The 18,776-nt window shown below is 39.0% G+C and overlaps 1 protein-coding gene across 6 annotated transcripts in view; it reads left to right on the plus strand.

Annotated features, from left to right (window-relative positions):
- The window catches only part of LOC139161500 (uncharacterized), a 132,502-nt gene that overhangs the window by 60,629 nt on the left and 53,097 nt on the right, over positions 1-18,776 (plus strand). The window contains exon 1 of one of the 6 annotated variants that reach the window (XM_070740692.1): positions 10,686-11,141. The exons of 4 other annotated variants lie outside the window; for them this stretch is intronic. In XM_070740692.1, coding sequence (XP_070596793.1) covers positions 10,806-11,141 — 336 coding nt within the window. In that variant the 5' untranslated portion in view covers positions 10,686-10,805. Of the gene's footprint in view, positions 1-10,685; positions 11,142-18,030; positions 18,090-18,776 lie in introns of those variants that run through there. One more of the 6 variants, XM_070740697.1, reaches the window with a different exon arrangement.

Consider the following 18,776-nt stretch of genomic DNA (forward strand, 5'->3'; position numbering starts at 1 on the left):
TCCTCCCTTTCGCTCTATTTCTCTCTCCCTCCCTCTTTCTCTCCCTTCCTCTTTTTTCTCTCTCCATCCCTCTTTCTTTCTCTCTTTCTTCCTTCCTCTTTTTTGCTCTCTTTCTCTCTCCCTCCCTACCTCCCTCTGTCTTTCTCTCTCCCACCTTCCCTCCCTCTCTTTCTCTCGTTCTTTCTTTTTCCCTCCCTTTCTTTCTTTCTCTCTCTCTCTTGCTTTCTTTCTCTCTTTCTCTCTCTCTTGTTTTTTTTCCTCTCTCTGAGCTTTGCGGCACACCTGACCATGTCTCACGGCACACTAGTGTGCCACGGCACACTGGTTGAAAAACACTGGCCTAGACAATATGCATTTAACAGTAAACAAAGGACAAAACAAAACAAACAGACAGACAAACAAACAAAGAAAAAAGAAAGAAAAGAGAAAAAAAAGGAAGAGGCAGGCAAGTGTACTGTAGATCTGTATTGGAAATATGAACTAGAAATATTCTCAGTAGCTCATTACAGTATATCTAATATTTTGAATTATAAATGAATAAAGAGAAAGTGTTGAATATATCAAGGTAAAGAGATTTTAAGAGAGCCAATTTAATTTTAACATATATCGATGTCTCATACATCCATTTAAGAAAAAAAAAGAGAAGATTTGACACCAGATATGTATCTATCTAAATATATAGGATTCTTAACATTTGTTGGGCAAATTGTTCTTTTTTTCTAACTAGCGATAAAAGGGATCCCAGCAGTTATTGAATAGAGAATCATCATTATTTCTAATTTCCAGAGTTAATTTGGTCATTTCTGCACAATATTTAATTTTTTCTATTATTAAGTCATCTTGAGGTGGGTCTTCGTTTTCCCGCCATTGAGCAAATGCTAATCTGGCTGCTGTAGTAATATGAATAATTAGGTAAACTTGATTTTTGGGAATATTCTGTCTTAGAATACTTATATTTATAAAGCAAAAGAGCAGTGATAGTGGTAGTAAAATGTGAAATGAAGGAAGCGATAAATGCCTTCCTAATGCCAAAGGAAGCCTGACACTGAATTTAGGACCTCAACAGAGAGGTTTGACTGAGGACCCAGAAGATCTGACTTATAGAACGTAAGTCAATGAGTATTTTTCAATGAGTATTTGAGAATACTCATTGGTTTTTTGAATTGAGTATTTGAATACTCAATGAGTATTTCTCAAATAATAGGTGCATTGCAAGTATGATGTTCTCTGAAGAAATAGTGGAGGGATCAGTTCCATGGTATGAAATTCTGTAACAACTTGTCTAACTAAAGTATTGCAATGGATGACTGATCATCGATTAAAGCTGAATGTGGGCAAGACTGAATTCTTGATCTTTCAACCTGATCATCTGGCGGCTTCTCTTGAATATTCACCTATAAATGTACAGGGCTGTTGGCCCCACTGACCTGGAACCTCGAAGTCTCGTTGAATGATAGACTGTTTCTGCGCCCCTTCATTGGAGCGACAGCAAAGGCATGCGGTTACCATCTGAATATTCGGAAAATCCACAAGTTCCTAACAGTCGAGACTGTTCGCCTACTCGTCCAAGCCCTTGTTACATCATGTCTAGACTATTGTAATAGCGTATTGACAGGCTTGCCATCTTGCTCACTACACTCATTATCCCTGATCCAAAATAGTGCTATCTGGGTGGTTCTAAATCTCTCCAGGTCATCCTATGTGTTGGCCCCACATAGGTTGCTAATTCGAGCCAGGGCCCAATTTTTAAACTGTTAGTGATGGTATTTAAGGCCCTGTGCTCAAACACACCAAATTACTTGGCGACCTATTATCTTGGTATAAACCATTGAGGGCATAGTTCCCTCTAAGCTGAGCAGTGAGCAATGGCTCACTTAAAAATCATCATCAACTCAGAGTTTTTCAAACCTGCCCAGAAGCCGAGAGGGAAAGAGTGAGAGGGAAAGAGTGCCGCCCAGTCCCGAAGGGACTGCCGCTCAGACACTATACTTTTCCGCCCCCCCCCCCCCCAAAAAAAAATTAGAGGGAACACTGATTGAGGGACCTACATTCATCAGGGAAGGGTCTGTTGTCTGTTCCACAGACACACATAGCAACCTCAAAACTGCGGCCTTTCAAGATCTGGCCCCATGTCTGTGGAACAGACTTCCCTTAGAGCTTCAGGTAGAGGAGAATTTTCTCCGTTTTCGTAAGGCATTAAATTTTAATATTAATTAATATTAAAATAAATTAGAAAAGAAGCACCAAAAACTAATCAAATTTGCAACAAGGAAATATATTAAATCTCTTTTTATCTGTCTTCTAACTAACTCAACACTTACTATAAACGTATTAACTACCTTTAAAATATCTAATCTTTATATACACCCATTATATCACCTATATACTCCCCACACTACAACTAAACAAAAGTCGTCTATAAAAACGTCTGCATTAAATGCAGATTCTTCTCTCTCTCCTTTTCCTTTTTTTTTTGTTTCTTTCTTTTTTCTTCTTTCCTTCTCCTTCTTAACTGTTAGAATGTTAATGCTTATATATACTAAGAAATACGACATTTGAGTTATTTCCAAATATAAATATTAAGACTAGGAAAGTAAGAGTTATTACATTCCCTTTAAGATACTTGTGTACTACAACTCACATGTATTACAACTTTATCATAAATGTTTTGTTTTTGAATTCTCCCTCCCCTCCCTACTCTACCCCACCCCCCAACCCTTCGTTCTGTCCCCCTTCCCCCCAACCCTTTTCCTTGTTTTTAATTATATTTGTAAATAAATAAAGTATATTTTCAAAAAAAAAAAAAAACATTCCTGTTTGATTTGCCATCCCTGTCTGGGGATCAGTAAGAGGGGAAGACATTGGAAAGGTTGGGAATGTTTTAATAAGTTCATGTTTTTATTAGCTGTGTTTTTGCTAAGTGTATATATTACCTAATAAGTATTATTGTCTGTCTTTATTAATTGTATATGGCCTGTTGTTATACCCTTTGATAAAAGGGCATTATAAATAAAGGTTGTTGTTGTTTGTTTATTTATTAGATTTGTATGCTACCCTTCTTGTTGTTGTTGTCCTTCTTCTTCTTCTCCTTCTTATCATCATCATCATCATCATCATCATCATCATTATAGTTAGAGGAAGTAAAATATGTCACTATGTATACCAAATGAACAACCTTAGTTGAATGAGTTAGGAATAGCCTAAGATCTGCCATTTTGATGGTTTTGCTAGAAACTCAATGAAAATATTGATTTCTTTCCTATTTCAATATTCTGTAACATGAGGTACCTGCCTTCTCATGGATCATTATCTTAAATGAAAAGAGCATGTAATAATAATGAAGAGCAAAGGGAAGAATGGAAAACAAAGGGAAAAGAAACTGGGCAGAAGAGCAATAGGATTTGTCATGGGAAGTGGAAAAATAAAGTCTATTTTGGTGGTCTTTCTTCTCCTTCACAAGCTAATGGAAACCCAGAATTGAAGATTTTGGAAAATAAACTGATAGAGGAACATGAGATTTAGAGTGGTAATTGTTAGATATTTGCCTGGGTGACCTACCCAAACAGGGTAAAAGTCAAAAGTTCAGATTTGTTTATTGCATGTTGATAGGTTGCCTTCTTTTGGTACTTAAAATGTATCTTTGTAAAACTGCCTGTTGCTGGGCTAGATTGTATAAATAGGAGAACTGTCATTGTATAGAGCTCTAAATACTCCATTGCTTCTTGACTGAATTGACTTCCTTGTCCTGTTAACGAAATAAACCTTGCTTGATTCAACCTTGCTTTGAAAGTTATTACATTGGCGACAAGGAGACCGACCCTCCGTGTGCTATCATGGCTACTCCATCGGTAGTCCAGCCACCTGGATTCTTTGACCCAGAAAGAATGACCTGGACAGCCTACATGGCGAAGTTTGAAATATTTTTGGAAGCGGCCGGCATGAAAGACGCCGACAGCGGCCGCAAGCGTGCCCTTTTCCTCAATTACTGTGGCACACAGATTTTTGAGCTGGCAGAAACCCTTACTGATGGTAAACCCATTATACATGTGACATGCCATGTTATTTCTTAATGACTATTACCAGGTGTCCAGACCCTCTGGAAGTTGTGCAAGAACAGGGCGTGCTTTCCCACTCTTTTTGTCAGGTGCAAGGACTTGCAGGTGTCTTTCAAGTTTACACATCTTGCATGGAAAATATCTACAATTATGCAAGAAAGGGGTATTCTTGTCTCTGTACCCTCCAAAAATCGTGTAAGAGTAGGGCATGATTTAGTGCGGTTTTCAGAACCTGCAGAAAAGCATTTTCCATAGCTGCTTCAAGAAGGCCTTGTATGATAATGCAGAGCAATCTCAGCTGGGCCTCAATAGAAAGAGAAGACCACCTAAAGATAAACATTTCACATCAGACCCTGAGGAGTGCTGGGCCACAGGGGCATTTGCACCATTTCTGAAGGCTAGTATGCTTTGGGTAATGGCACAAGGCGGCCTTATTTGAATGGCAGCACTGACTTTAGGGGTGAAGTCAAGGCCTGGGTCTTTATTTCAGGTCAAAGCCATGACACTGCTGCTGAGTGCTGTGCTTCAAGGTGGCTTGGATGGATGTGCGGGGATGTTCTGGTACAAGCTCAACTTTTCCCAGTCAGATAACTCAGCACAAAGAGAGATCACAGATCATTTTATTATAGGAATTCTCACAATAACTCACAGTTATGATACGATTCTTCTGTAGTATAATATTTCCCATTGTGCAGGTAAAAAGAGGTTGAATTGACCCAGGCTCTAGGTGTAGCTGGCTGAATTAGTGAGTGAAGACAAAGACCCTCTGGAATGTTCTCTCCAATTACACCTCATCCCGAGTCAGAGCCAATAGGAATACACAAATGTGGTCACATGTAAAACTGCATTACCCAGATTGCAATTTCACTACATTTCCCCTAATGCAATATCTTAAAGAGACATGCCTAAATACAGTCCAACTATCTCTGTCTCTGGGGACAGCACAGGGGAGATAAATAATTGTCTTTTGTTTGGGGGAAAGTGATATGCCAACAGTTACGTTAGGCATTTTCTGAATTTTTGACATGCCGAGCCCCAAGGTTCCCCATCACTGAATAGAGTAAAGAAAGAAGTAACCCAAAGACTAAGGATGACTCATTCAAAAATCTAATTCCGAAAACTGACAATTCAGAAATAGTAATAGCAGTTTAAACTGTTTGCTCGTGTCTGATTCTTGGTAACTTTATAGGCAAGTGTTCTCCATGCTATGCTATCAGGCACAACTTCTTTCAGTTGTTGGATGTTCATCCTTGTAATAATTAATAAATTACTGATAATTCAGAAGACGAATTGTTAACTTTCTGCAAAATCAAGGAAAGGTGAATATACAGCAGCCATTTCACATAGGCCTAGCTTATTTTACAGCAAAATAGTATTTTTGCTCTTAAATATATATTTCAGTTTTATTTTTCTTACACTTTTTTCTTTAACTGTAAGAACATTTTAATTTGATTCTCTTTGAAGGAAGTTGACTTTGTTATTTTCCAATTATATGTCCATACCTTTTCCCAAGTATTTAAGTCTATCTCTTTGTTTAAATTTCTACACCAACTAATCATATTATCTTTTAATGTCCATTCCATATTTTTACAATTAATTAAAAATTCTTCTAACGGTCTCCTCCTAGCACCAAGGAAAATGAAACTTATCTCACTTCATGGCCTCCTGTGCGCTTCCCTCCCACTAACCCTTATCTCTAAACCCCACCCCACCCGTAACTATTGACAGCCAAGCGAGAGAGATGCAGCAGCATAAGCGAAGGTTGACAGCAGCCTAAAACAATGTTTTAGAGCCTTTTTTTCAGTAAATAATCCTCTCTGTGGATTATAGATATTAGTGACCTATCTTTTGCCAGCAATAATTCTTTTTTGGAGGATATCCCATTCTCCTTTTTTAGATGACATCAAACCAGTAAATTTCTATAGATTAAACCAGTAAGAAGCAGAAGCTGAATCCTTGTGCCTTTACCAGGGAGCAGTTATCCTTGGTGTAAGTTGAAGGTGTCATTACGAGACCAGAGATCTGACCAGAACAGTCTAGTCTAGTGGCTTTGATCTTTACATGTCTCTCTGCAATCTTCATGGTGACAAGCCACAAAACAGCAGATTTAAGCTGTTGTCTGATCATGACTAGTGTACAAAAGTCAAACTTAATCCACATCTTTATATCAATTACCATTTATTAATTATAATCAGATCAGCTTTGGGCCATGATTTTTTTTTTTAAAGAGACATGTAATCCCTTTCCCTGATTTGGCACGTTCAGACTGGTAAGACAGAAAATATGATCAATATTTTGTTTTGACTGAGTAGAAAAACAAACAGTGTGCTTGCTAATTTGGCCAGGTTGAATTGCCAAGTTCACCACAGCGCTTCAGGTATTTGGTAAGGAGAAGAAGGATTCAGGAAAGCTTGAAGTGAGGCCCACGATATCTCGTTGCTTGGTTTTGGATGAGAGATACGGATCGCCTTTCCAGAAATAAAAAGAATATAAATAAATATCTAATTGAGGCTCCGACAGAAGTTCTTCCCATGTCAATTAATACAATATAACAGTCCATAACATAGTACTTTCCAAACCAAGGTAAATTACCTAAATTTAGGTAAAATTTACCTAGCCACTTAGAGTCCTCCTAAAGCTTTGTGGTATAAATTAAATTAATTAATTAATTAATAAAAGTAGTTTTTTATTTGGGTAAAGGTAAAGTTCCCCTTGCACATACGTGCTAGTTGTTCCCGACTCTAGGGGGCAGTGCTCATCTCCATTTCTAAGCCGAACTGTCGACGATTTCATGGTCATGTTGCCAGCTTTAATCATCTTTAATTTAGATGCATGGGACTCTGTTACCTTCCCACCAAAGATGGTCCCTATTTTTCTACTTGCATTTTTATGTGCCTTATAACTGCTAGGTTGACAAAAGCTGGGACAAGTAACAGGAGCACACTCGGTTATGTGCCACTAGGGATTCGAACTGCCAAACTGCCGACCTTTCTGATCGACAAGATCAGCGTCTTAGCCACTGAACCACTGTGTCCCCTGTTAGTTTGTTTGTGTAGCAATAAACAAACCCACAGCAGAGTCATTTAAATTGATTTAAAAGTGTTTTACCTTCATTTGCTAAAAACGACTTTCTGTTAAACAAGTTTAGATAATGTATAAAGTTGGAGAAGCACTGCAGAGCATCTAGATTTCAGGAACAGGAAATTATGAGATACAACTGGCAAAATAATTCATAGAAGATATGAAGCCAACAGGTTTCAAATGTGCATTACTATTACTATCAAAAGCAGCATGTATTTATAATTGGCAGCTGGGGCCAATTAATGTTTTTCAGAAGCTCACAAATGTCATCCTGTGTCGCTTTTAAACCAGTCTTTTTAATGTCTACTAATCCAAAAAAGGGGTTTCATTTCACTACCCTCAACAAAGTATTTAATAGTTGTTTTCCCCTTAAATTCTTTTAACCACTTCATAAGGGTAGGCAGATATTCTCCCCTATATATTATAGTAATTAAGTAAAGCTAAATAGAGAGTTACTTATTATGTAAATGCAAAGGACCAGGTAGAAATCAGGTTAACTTCTCACATAAACTATAACTAATTTTGCCTACTATTCATATAATCAAATGCCACTTCAAGAATCTTCAAGAAATTTTCATTTTATAGAGGCCAATGTTTAATGCTGCTTCTCCATTTTGGATAGAGAATAAATATGGTACTTTGAGATACAAGTCTATGGAGATTCTCATTCATCCTGAACTGAAGAACCTCCTTAGACAAGAAGCAAAATGTTTTCAAGGGGAAAAAAAAACTCAAGAAAGTCAGCTGCCTTTTGGAAAAGCACCTTTGGAACTTCGAAGTACAGTTGATTTTTAGAGGTCAGGTTTTTAGAAGATAAATGAAATGCCAAATACAGCAGAAAACACAGAGACAGGTTAGATTAGATTCAGGATCCCAGAAGCAGTCATATCAATCCAGAATAGATTAGCTCAGATATTGGTCTAAATTTACTCCTATTAAACAATGGGAGAGACAACGGAGAGACAATTTAAATGGAAAACACAGGAAGAGAACCATTACATTTATTCTTCCTGCTCTCCTGAGCCACTTCTAGTCAGGCTTTAGGATTTATTGGCATGCTGACTTTAGAACACCTTAATTTGAATGTAGGATCGCTCAATTTAGATGCTTCCAGATAAACACTTCTATATAATACCAATCTTATACTGGTAGGGGGGGAAAAGACAGAAAATGGCCGAGAACTGTATGATGATTACAAATGTAAGGCAATGTCTAGAAATTCCATGAAGGAGCAGATATTTTGTATACAGTATTAAAAGTCTAATCTTTAAATAGAGTCAACATTCAGTTAAAATTAAAACATTTAGAAACATAGAAACATAAAAGACTGACGGCAGAAAAAGACCTCATGGTCCATCTAGTCTGCCCTTATACTATTTCCTGTATTTTATCTTAGGATGGATCTATGTTTATCCCAGGTATGTTTAAATTCAGTTACTGTGGATTTACCAACAACGTCTGCTGGATGTTTGTTCCAAGCATCTACTACTCTTTCAGTAAAATAATATTTTCTCATGTTGCTTTAGATCTTTCCCCCAACTAACTTCAGATTGTGTCCCCTTGTTCTTGTGTTCACTTTCCTATTAAAAACACTTCCCTCCTGAAACTTATTGAACCCTTTAACATATTTAAATGTTTCGATCATCTCCCCCCTTTTCCTTCTGTCCTCCAGACTATACAGATTGAGTTCATTAAGTCTTTCCTGATACGTTTTATGCTTAAGACCTTCCACCATTCTTGTAGCCCGTCTTTGGACCCGTTCAATTTTGTCAATATCTTTTTGTAGATGAGGTCTCCAGAACTGAACACAGTATTCCAAATGTGGTCTCACCAGCGCTCTATATTGTTGTGATTCAGTGTGTCTGGCTACTCTTTTTGGTTGGTGTTGGCGTCTGAGTTGGTTGGCGTTGGCGTCTGGGGGGACCCAGACAGAACATATATAAGGGGATCACAGTCTCCCTCTTCCTGCTTGTTATACCTCTAGCTATGCAGCCAAGCATCCTACTTGCTATTCATACTGCCCGACCACACTGCTCACCCATTTTGAGACTGTCAGAAATCACTACCCCTAAATCCTTCTCTTCTGAAGTTTTTTCTAACACAGAAACTTCAGAAGACAAGGATTAATCTCAGTGGGGTGTTATGCATGAATAGAGGTGCATTAGTTTCACATTTGGATGTAAACATCTTTCTAGGAAATATGAATGCTCTATGTGGCACAATGATGTCATTGGCTATACAAGTACAAGATGGAAATGATGTAATTTTCCACCAATGATGACTGGCTGGCCACGCCCCCAAACAGGTCCTTTATTTGCGGCTTCCGGAAAGGAGCTTGGAAAAAACCCTGTGCGCATTTGCATGATGTAATAGGGGTACCCGCACTTACAATGTGATGCAAACCAGTAGGGAAGGTAAGCAGAACCCATTCCCTGCTACAAAAGTGGTATAGTATTATGTAATCCATAATATTCTTTTGAAGTACCACTTTTTTGAGCAACCGAGACCAAGTCGAAAATAAAACACTAAAAAATACATCACAGGAATATACCTGTATTACAATACTTGCACTTCATCCAAAATGTCTGTAGTTTATTTAACTAGCAATATGCAACACCCAATAAAATACAAAGAGAACAAATGCCATTGTATAAGAGTGACACAAAACTGTTCTTTGTATGACAAATGTAGGAATGAATCCCATTTTTGATCTATGTTTTCTTAATAATATGCTTACTTGTTCTATCATGTTTCTTCTTTTGTTTACTTTCTAAACCTTCTCCACCCACAAATATGTAATCTGTCTAATGAAGTCAGACTGCCTTAAAATATACTCCAGTTGTAAATCTGAAGGGTAGCTTAAGCTGAACAACTCTGGCAAATATGAATGTTTCCAGTTCTTATTAGGAATTGTGAACACTGAATTATTCAAGCATCTTTAACTGCAGCCTGATTTAATCCAAGTGATTAAATACATTAGTATCCCCACACTTCCTACAAGCATAGATAGAAATAATTTTGTATATTTTGCAGTTTAAATCAAACAGCTTTGATTAGACAAGCCAGACAGCAAAGTGCCTGGAATCTGTCTCAGTATTCAAACTGCCTGAAACTAAATGACCTGAGCATGCAAAATCTTTAATTGGCATTTTACAATGGAAACCAACAGTACAGTCACTAGAGAAGCAGGGCTTGAATGTTGTGACATGTTCAACTCTCTAAGGCTTCCTTCTCTTCGCTGATGTTGAGGTTTAGCCAAGATAGTGTCCTTTTTCAAACTTCTTGTTCACTATTAAGGCTGAGAAAACCTCCTCTTCTCAGGATGCAAATAGATGGAGGCAAGGGAATAATTTTGGTTTGAGCTCCCCCCTCCCTTTTCCTACAAGTGTCTCAGCATATGTGCTCACCTCATAAACAAAACTACAAAAGGCAGGAGGGGAAGGAGGAAGAGAAAGAGGGAGAGACAAAGCCAACAGGTTGATCTGGATTACATCAACAGTCACCGCCCTCCTGACTTTATGAACATAGCAGAACAGGTGTTTGTAATTCATTAGCTAAACTGAGCTCAGCAGAGACAGGAATTAATCTACGCTGCTTCTTCCCCAATTTGCTACTTTTCTCTCTCTCGGTAGCTGACCTAGTGCTTCTCTGCTTTCCCTCATTGTAAGGATGACAAGTCATTCTGGGAGCTTCAGTACCAACTCCCTTACTTCTCCCAAAGCCTCTTACGACTGGAGAAGAGAATGTTCTCCTTCGCATTCTCCTCATTCTTCAAGGGATGGGGCTTGCAGCAGCCCTACCCTGGGAGAAGCCAGCAAGAAAAACCTCAGTTCCTCCAGCTTCACAGGACATAGCTACCATTATACATACCCAAGAGTGTCTTTCAACGAAGATCTCTTGACACCACTCCACGTGGATGTTGACCCAGCTCTCCAGGAGATAAAGACCAAGGAGAAAGATGAAATCAAGATGCTCAATAACCAATTTGCTGCCTTAATTGGGAAGGTAAGATGAAGTTCTTCTTTATCTTGAGCAAAGGCTAGCCTTGAAAGGATGTGTCATGAAGAAATGGAAGGCTAACTCAACTGACAGATTTGAAGCATCCTAAGAGGATGATAGTAGGGATGGTGCTGATAATGATGGGGCTGGTGATGATATTCAAAGTCATATTTCTATAAATAAGTTGCTGTTTAATTCCCTATTTGAGGAGCCAAACTGTCAGATTTAATTTAGCTCAAAAAGTACCAACGTTGTTTTCCAGATAATAGAACATGGTCTGCTTCTTAGCAAGTATCATCTTTCTTCAGATGTACCATCCTTGGGTAATTGTCTGGGTTTTGAGCGGAAACCTCTGTAGGTTTGTGGGTGATGGGAAGGGGAGATTAGCCTCCCATTCATTGAATTTTTTTTTTAAATGTGGTTGCCAGCTCAGAGAACTGAAAGCAATTGAAAGCATCTCAAAATGTCAATGTTGGTGAAAATAAGCGTAATCTTGCAAGTAATTTTAAAAGTTTATGCACACGTTCCTCTACCTGAGCAGTATAGAAGACTGGTACAATGAAATTTTTTTAATGTTTACAATCAAATTTGACATATTCAAAATACAGACAAGAAAAATTATTGTCATTGGCTTTGATTTTCACTACTGACACTTTTATATCATTTATACTATTATGCTTTCAGACAGCACACATAATAACAATGATTGGCTCATTTTCTCAAGCATCCCTCTAGGTAGTAACAACAACATTTATTGGGTAGCTGCTGTCTGAGCACAATATCAATTTAAGATGTTTTATTTTAAGCTAAGTTGTCATGACGTCTCCAATGAATTCTGGGAAATGTAGTTTGTTGAAAATGCTAATATAGTATTACAGCATCACAGTTCTGATACTAGCCCATAAGGATGCAGCTTTTATGCATTTAGCTAAATGCTACTTTGAAAGTGTTAAGGCAGATGGCTGTCATGTTACTGGGATTGAACTGGTTTCTTTTCATATTTCTAATTTTTTTGTACCACAGCTGGCCTTGTTTTGGCCCAGGGCTTGTGAAAACATTGCTGGATCTAACTTTATATAGTATTTGAAAATAGCAGGGGTGCAACTTATATTTAAATCCTGGTGTAGCATCATTCCATTGAACATCACTATATGAAAGTTAAATGGATTTCCTTATTATAAACTGCTGATGAGAAAAATGCAGAACATGCAGAATAACATTATAGCTGATTGTGGAAGGACTCCAAATAAATAAGGTGATTTACAGTAATAATAGCATTCTAGAATATGCCACACCAGATTGGGGTGAGCGGTCAAACTCATCCCTAATTGAAAAGTTCTCATATCTAATACATCACATAGTTTTAGCAAAGTTCATTGGTAGATGCTCTAGTTTTCTATAAGGAGGAAATTAGTTTTGAGGCAGAAGCAGGGGAGACCATTAAAATATATATATATGCCTACCTGCCCACTGATGGCTATAGTCCAAAATTCTCTTTTGTTATTTTTGTATATTCTGCAATTTTGCAAAGTCAATGAAAATGAAAAATCCAATCATTAAAATAAACAGTGGATTGGCGATTAAATAGAGGCAGGAGTAAAATAATTATGTTAAAAACAGGATCCCTACACAGAAAAGAAAACTGATGGTATCTAAGGCAAGGAGAAGGCTTCAGTGCAGTGATGGGGGTTTGTGTGCCAAAAGTGTGTGAGTGAGCCTGCAGCAGAGCATGAGTGTGCCGGCATCCATAATGCAATGCACATCTCACCTGCGCATGTGCTCCCCACACTCACCCCTCCATATGTGCTCTGCACATGTGTCCCCCATGCTCCATTTTGGGCCTCGAAACCCTCCTGCCCCAAGCTGGTGCACCTGCTACCCATTCCCAGACAGCACATCCCCATAAGTGAGGAGTTGCACTCTCCTCCGGTCCTCCTGGGACAGCTCACCTCCATGCTGGTGGCTTCTTTGGGAGGGACGGAGGGAAGCCCACTGCTCCTGCTACTGCCGGGAAAGCAACAGTGCACGAACCACCATCACTGGGGGCAAAAGGGTGGCAGTGGCAAGGACAGAGGGGCAACACCCCCCTACCACGTTATACCCCCAAAGGCAGGGGTGTCTCCTCTGGCTTGGAAAAATACCCAGAGGTGGACCGCCTCCCTCCAGCACACCCAAAATCCAGTAAGGTTTCTGGATGGGGCAATGGGGCCAGAGCCACGGATGCTCCTCCACTCAGGAACTCTCTAGCAGAACCCGGTGCAGCCAAAGCACCAGCGGCTAAGCCAGATTTGCATCCGTAGCTGGGAGGGGGCAACACTGTCCCAGATCACACACATACCCAAGGCAGCGGTGTTGCCCCTGGCTTAGAAAAGCATCTCCCCCAGCTTGGAAAGTTGCTCTTGGTGACGCACAGTCGTTTAAAAGAGGAGAGGAACAAGGGGAAGGGGAGGCTGCTTGGAGGTGGACCCCTCCTCTTTTAAAGAAGAAACGTCCTTCCACCGGAGGCCGGGGGCCATGCAAGAAGCCTGCTCAAGTGGCGACACTTATAAATTTGGTAGGAATCCTTGGTTTAATGTGGGGCATTTTTCTGCTGGCAGAGTTTCTTGAAGCCACCTGGAACTAATAATGGGCTATGTGACCCCTACCCTGCACATCTCTTGCCGAAACCCCAAAATCAGCTGGACAGCAGGAGGCATTCGCGCATGTGCTGTAGACCTGACCTGGGCATTGGCTCGCATGCCCGCAGAGATGGCACCATGTGACATGTGTGCCATAGGTTCACCGTCACGGCTTTAGTGGGATGACACATAGAAGGAGCAGAAGCCCCTACAAACAGTTCCACAGTGTAAGAGCCACATCTGGGGAAAGTCCTATTGTCCATGTCAAAAGGCGGCAGGAACTGGAGTGATCCCTCTTAATCATTCTTAATTGGCAAGTTTAGGTAAGAGAAAGAAACCCTTCAAATATCAAAAATGTGGGCTGAGTTAAGGCCTTAGACGCCTTTAAACAAACAAAAAACAATGGCAGGACTTGAGTTTTTGAAAATACCATCACTTTAGTCTTTCATATAGTTTCCTATAGGGCTGTCATAAAAATGTAGTGTGCCAACATCTTTTTCAAAGACCGCCTAAAGTAGGCACGGCTAAGATTTTCAACTTTTGGAACCATCATACGTCCATGTTTTTATTTTTTGGGTATTTGGGTGTTAAAGGTCAAAATATTTGCCTTCTCTCTTGCACAAGATTAAGGACCTATCCCAGTTTTTTCTCACCCACTGTACACATCTTAGTGTAGCTCTTGGGATGTAATTAGTGCAATGGCTATAAAGCTTGGTCATCGGTGGGAATGATGTTACTTCCCAGGAAGGAACCATGCCTTCATAAAGCAGCAAGATTATATCTCTGCTTTATTTAAAAAGGGGGAAAATAATCACTTATTGGTAACTTTTGAGGGTAGAGATGTAAAGTTATGAGCTCAGAGCATTCATGCCAAGTTTTACCTTGTTCCTTACAGATTCCAGTGTCTAAAATAAAATTGATGAAACAGAAGTGTATCAGTAAGAATATAACAGGGTATCATCTGCCTTGCAAAGACTTATTTGAAAAAATACTTATTTTGTTCAACAGATAAGTGAGCCTATCATCCAAAACCCACATTAAAGTTTTACAGAATTATTAGCCTTTAGAAATTGGAAAAAAAAAGAATTTGCAATGAGCATAGGGTTTTTTTTCCTTTCTGTTCTCTCTCTTACCAAAAGGTTGTTTATGTACTGAATCCATGGTGAACGTAGAAGATTGTTTTCAAAGAAAAATAGTTTTAGCTCTTCGAGGCAGGTTACTGCAAAGCCCTCATGCTCTGCAAACAGATATTAATCTAAAGTATTGCTTCATTAACATAGGCTGGAAATGCCAGAACTCACACATACAATATGTACATTCGCACGCATCTCTGAATGATCTCTGTGCCTTAATGTTAAAAGCTCCATTTATTTCTCAGTTACATGAATACTATTCTTGTGTTTAAAACGTACACATAGACAAATAAGTAGGCATGACCACCAGTGCCTTAAAATGAGATTCGAAGTTGAGCTTTGAAACTTTGGAAATGCTAAGAAGCATTTAAGAAACCGACCTATAGATATTTTAAGCACATTCTTTTCCTGAATGAAAAACACATTACGAGCCAATGTGTTATCGCAGCACAATGTGGAATTCTTTCAATACTTTCTATGGAAAATTAATGTTTTCTCAGTGGTGACACATAATGATGAATGATTTCCTTTTTAAAAAAAAATTAACCACTACTATAACTATTGCCTAGAATTTACAAGGTATAAATATATGGTTTAAATAATTTCTCCCATTAATTTAAGGGCAGAAGGGACAGCAGGGATGGCCATCAGTCTCCATAATCCTCTGAAACACATGTGTTTATTTAACAGATATACCAGTATTCCCTCAATAGAAATATCTGCATGGAAAGTAGTCACTATGAGTAGCAAAAACATTCTTTTTTAAAAAATGGTCTAATAGTTAATAGAGGACTGGTCTTAAACCTCGAAATCAGATGATGTAATATGAAGCCAAGGATTGGGCTAATTTAAATCCTGTATCTTTCTAGCAACCATAAGAATGGGTGATGGTATGTAATTGTGCTTATCCTTTCTCTAGTCACTCTAGCTTTCTCTCTAGAAGTCAATTCATATAATTTCTTGTGCAATATGTATTGTATGGAAATAAAGAAAACAACAGGACACTGATAGAGTAGATAGCCATTTCTACCATTGCAGAAGCATTTTATTTTACTTGTAATCAGATAGGCCAGTGATCATACCTGTGATCAAACCTGTCTTTGATATGGCTACTACATGTAGTAAACAAATGTCTGAGCCAAGTAGCAAAGAGTGAACTTGGAAATGGCAATGATCATATGGCAGTGACAAAGGTAATCTTGCCCAGCTTCAGTTCTCTATGTTGAAGTCACTTATCACAATCAACCTTTAATATGGTGGTAATGATGAGTGATATAATCCTAATCATTTTGCAAATTTAATAATGCCGCAATGCTATGGATTGCTTTGGATTTTGAGCACTGTTTGCCATCGAAATGTGTCTCTGTTATATTCAATGTCATTCTGGGCTTTGCACTTAAACTAACTACATATATGGAAAAGCTTTCCTCTTCTCTGATTGGATGCCAGTAGACAACTTTTATATCTCATTAACTGTTTTAAGGGTTTTTCCTGCTTTATATGTGGAATCCTTGATGCAATCCTATTTTTCTTGAGTCACCGAATAAAGTCTGATCTTATGCCCAATCTTGATTTGTCAACATTGATTGGAACCCAAGTGTAAGTTCTAGAAAATATTGTTCTCCAAAACACTGGAGTGTATGGGTAATAGCATATGGCTTATTGATTTATCATTGGCCAGAAAACACCACAATGTTGTATTTGCTGATCAGTAGCCTTTTTATAACCTAACCTCAACATAGAAACATAGAAACATAGAAGTCTGACGGCAGAAAAAGACCTCATGGTCCATCTAGTCTGCCCTTATACTATTTTCTGTATTTTATTTTAGGATGGATATATGTTTATCCCAGGCATGTTTAAATTCAGTTACTGTGGATTTATCTACCACGTCTGCTGGAAGTTTGTTCCAAGGATCTACTACTCTTTCAGTAAAATAATATTTTCTCATGTTGCTTTTGATCTTTCCCCCAACTAACTTCAGATTGTGTCCCCTTGTTCTTGTGTTCACTTTCCTATTAAAAACACTTCCCTCCTGGACCTTATTTAACCCTTTAACATATTTAAATGTTTCGATCATGTCCCCCCTTTTCCTTCTGTCCTCCAGACTATACAAATTGAGTTCATTAAGTCTTTCCTGATAGATTTTATGCTTAAGACTTTACACCATTCTTGTAGCCCGTCTTTGGACCCGTTCAATTTTGTCAATATCTTTTTGTAGGTGAGGTCTCCAGAACTGAACACAGTATTCCAAATGTGGTCTCACCAGCATTCTATATAGCGGGATCATAATCTCCCTCTTCCTGCTTGTTATACCTCTAGCTATGGAGCCAAGCATCCTACTTGCTTTTCCTACCGCCTGACATTTTAAATAAACACTGGTGATGTTTCCATGGCTGGATATTGATTAGTATACCCAAGCCATAAGGCTAACCATTAGCTGTGTTGCAAGTTTGGGCAAGAATTACTTTAACATTGCTTTCAGATAAGATTTTAATTTGACACCACACTATTTCATAGAATTTTGTAGATTATATTTTGTACTTGTTTTCTGGGTACTATTACTTTTTTCTATTTTTAAAAAAGAGAAGACTCATTCATCCTTTAGGTAGAGAAGAGTTATATATAACCTTCTAACTATTAGGATAAATTAATACCTGGAAGCATTCTGCTCAGACATTAAATTCAGTTGGCGCTATAGGCCATTGATGGCAAACCCCTGGCACATTTGCCACAAGTGGCATGTGGAGCCATATTTGAGGGCATGTGAGGTGTTGCCTTATGTCAGCTTCAGTGTGCATGCATGTGCTGGCCAGCTGATTTTCGGCCTTCTTTTAATCCATTTTCACTCGGCGCAGGCTTCAGGAAAGCCTCCTGAAGTCTAGGTACAGCAAAAACGGACCAACAGGCCAACCAGAGGTTCACTTGTGTGTATCGCTCCCAGTCTGCTTTTCATTGTCAGAAGTCTTCAGGAACTTCTTCGGCTTTGGACAGTTGCAGCCAGGCCTCCCATACCTCGACCCATTTCTTCTGTCTTCTGCAGCTGTCAAGGCTTTTCTGAAGGCCTCTGCAGCGGATAAAGAGTTCCAGATTGATCTGGAGCTCTGTTATCGGCTACAGATGCCTTCAAGAAAGCATTGCCAGCTTAAGAAGAAATGGGCTGAGGTGTGTGAGGCCTGGTTGCAGCTATCTGAAGAAAACTGGTAGGGCAGCTCCACTTCTGTTTTATTTGCAAACCTGGTTGTCCTTTGGGCCATTTTTCAGCATCACCAGGATTTTTGAGGCTCTCCTGAACCCTGGGGAGAGTCAAAAACAGCCCAATGGACTTACAGGAACTCCTGAGGCTTCAGTGAGGCCTGTGCACATGTGCAGGGGGGCCAGAGGGGGTATGTGTGCACATGTGCAGGGCATTGCATTATGGGTGTGGGCACATACAAGCATGCTATCACACACGTGCGCACCCTTTGGGCAACTCAGCCAAAAAATGTTCGCCATCGCTGCTATAGGCTTTGAAGATGTCTGCTTCTCTTTTTTTTTACTCACACATGTAGTTCTTGGAGGTATCTCACATTCCAAGGTCCCTTCCAACTCTGTTATTCTTTCTATTCAAAAGTCTTCCAGATTATGGTCCTTCAAGTGCATGGCTTATGGCATTGTCAATCAAAATGCAGTGCATAAGCATGGGTTGTTGTGTTTTTTTTTGGCTTTTGCAGATTTTATTCCAAAGGGAAAATGATGGTCTCTTAAGCACCTATAAATTTTGTCAATGAGCCAGTGTAGTTTTAGAATAGATGCCTCATCTTGAAGCTTCTTGTTTGGGAAATGTTATTGAGCAGTGCTTTTTCCTATAATTGCCCAACAGGGTAATATTTTTTTTGTTCTCCAGGTTG

The sequence above is a fragment of the Erythrolamprus reginae genome, chromosome 2, assembly GCF_031021105.1.
Source record: "Erythrolamprus reginae isolate rEryReg1 chromosome 2, rEryReg1.hap1, whole genome shotgun sequence".
Taxonomy (NCBI): domain Eukaryota; kingdom Metazoa; phylum Chordata; class Lepidosauria; order Squamata; family Dipsadidae; genus Erythrolamprus; species Erythrolamprus reginae.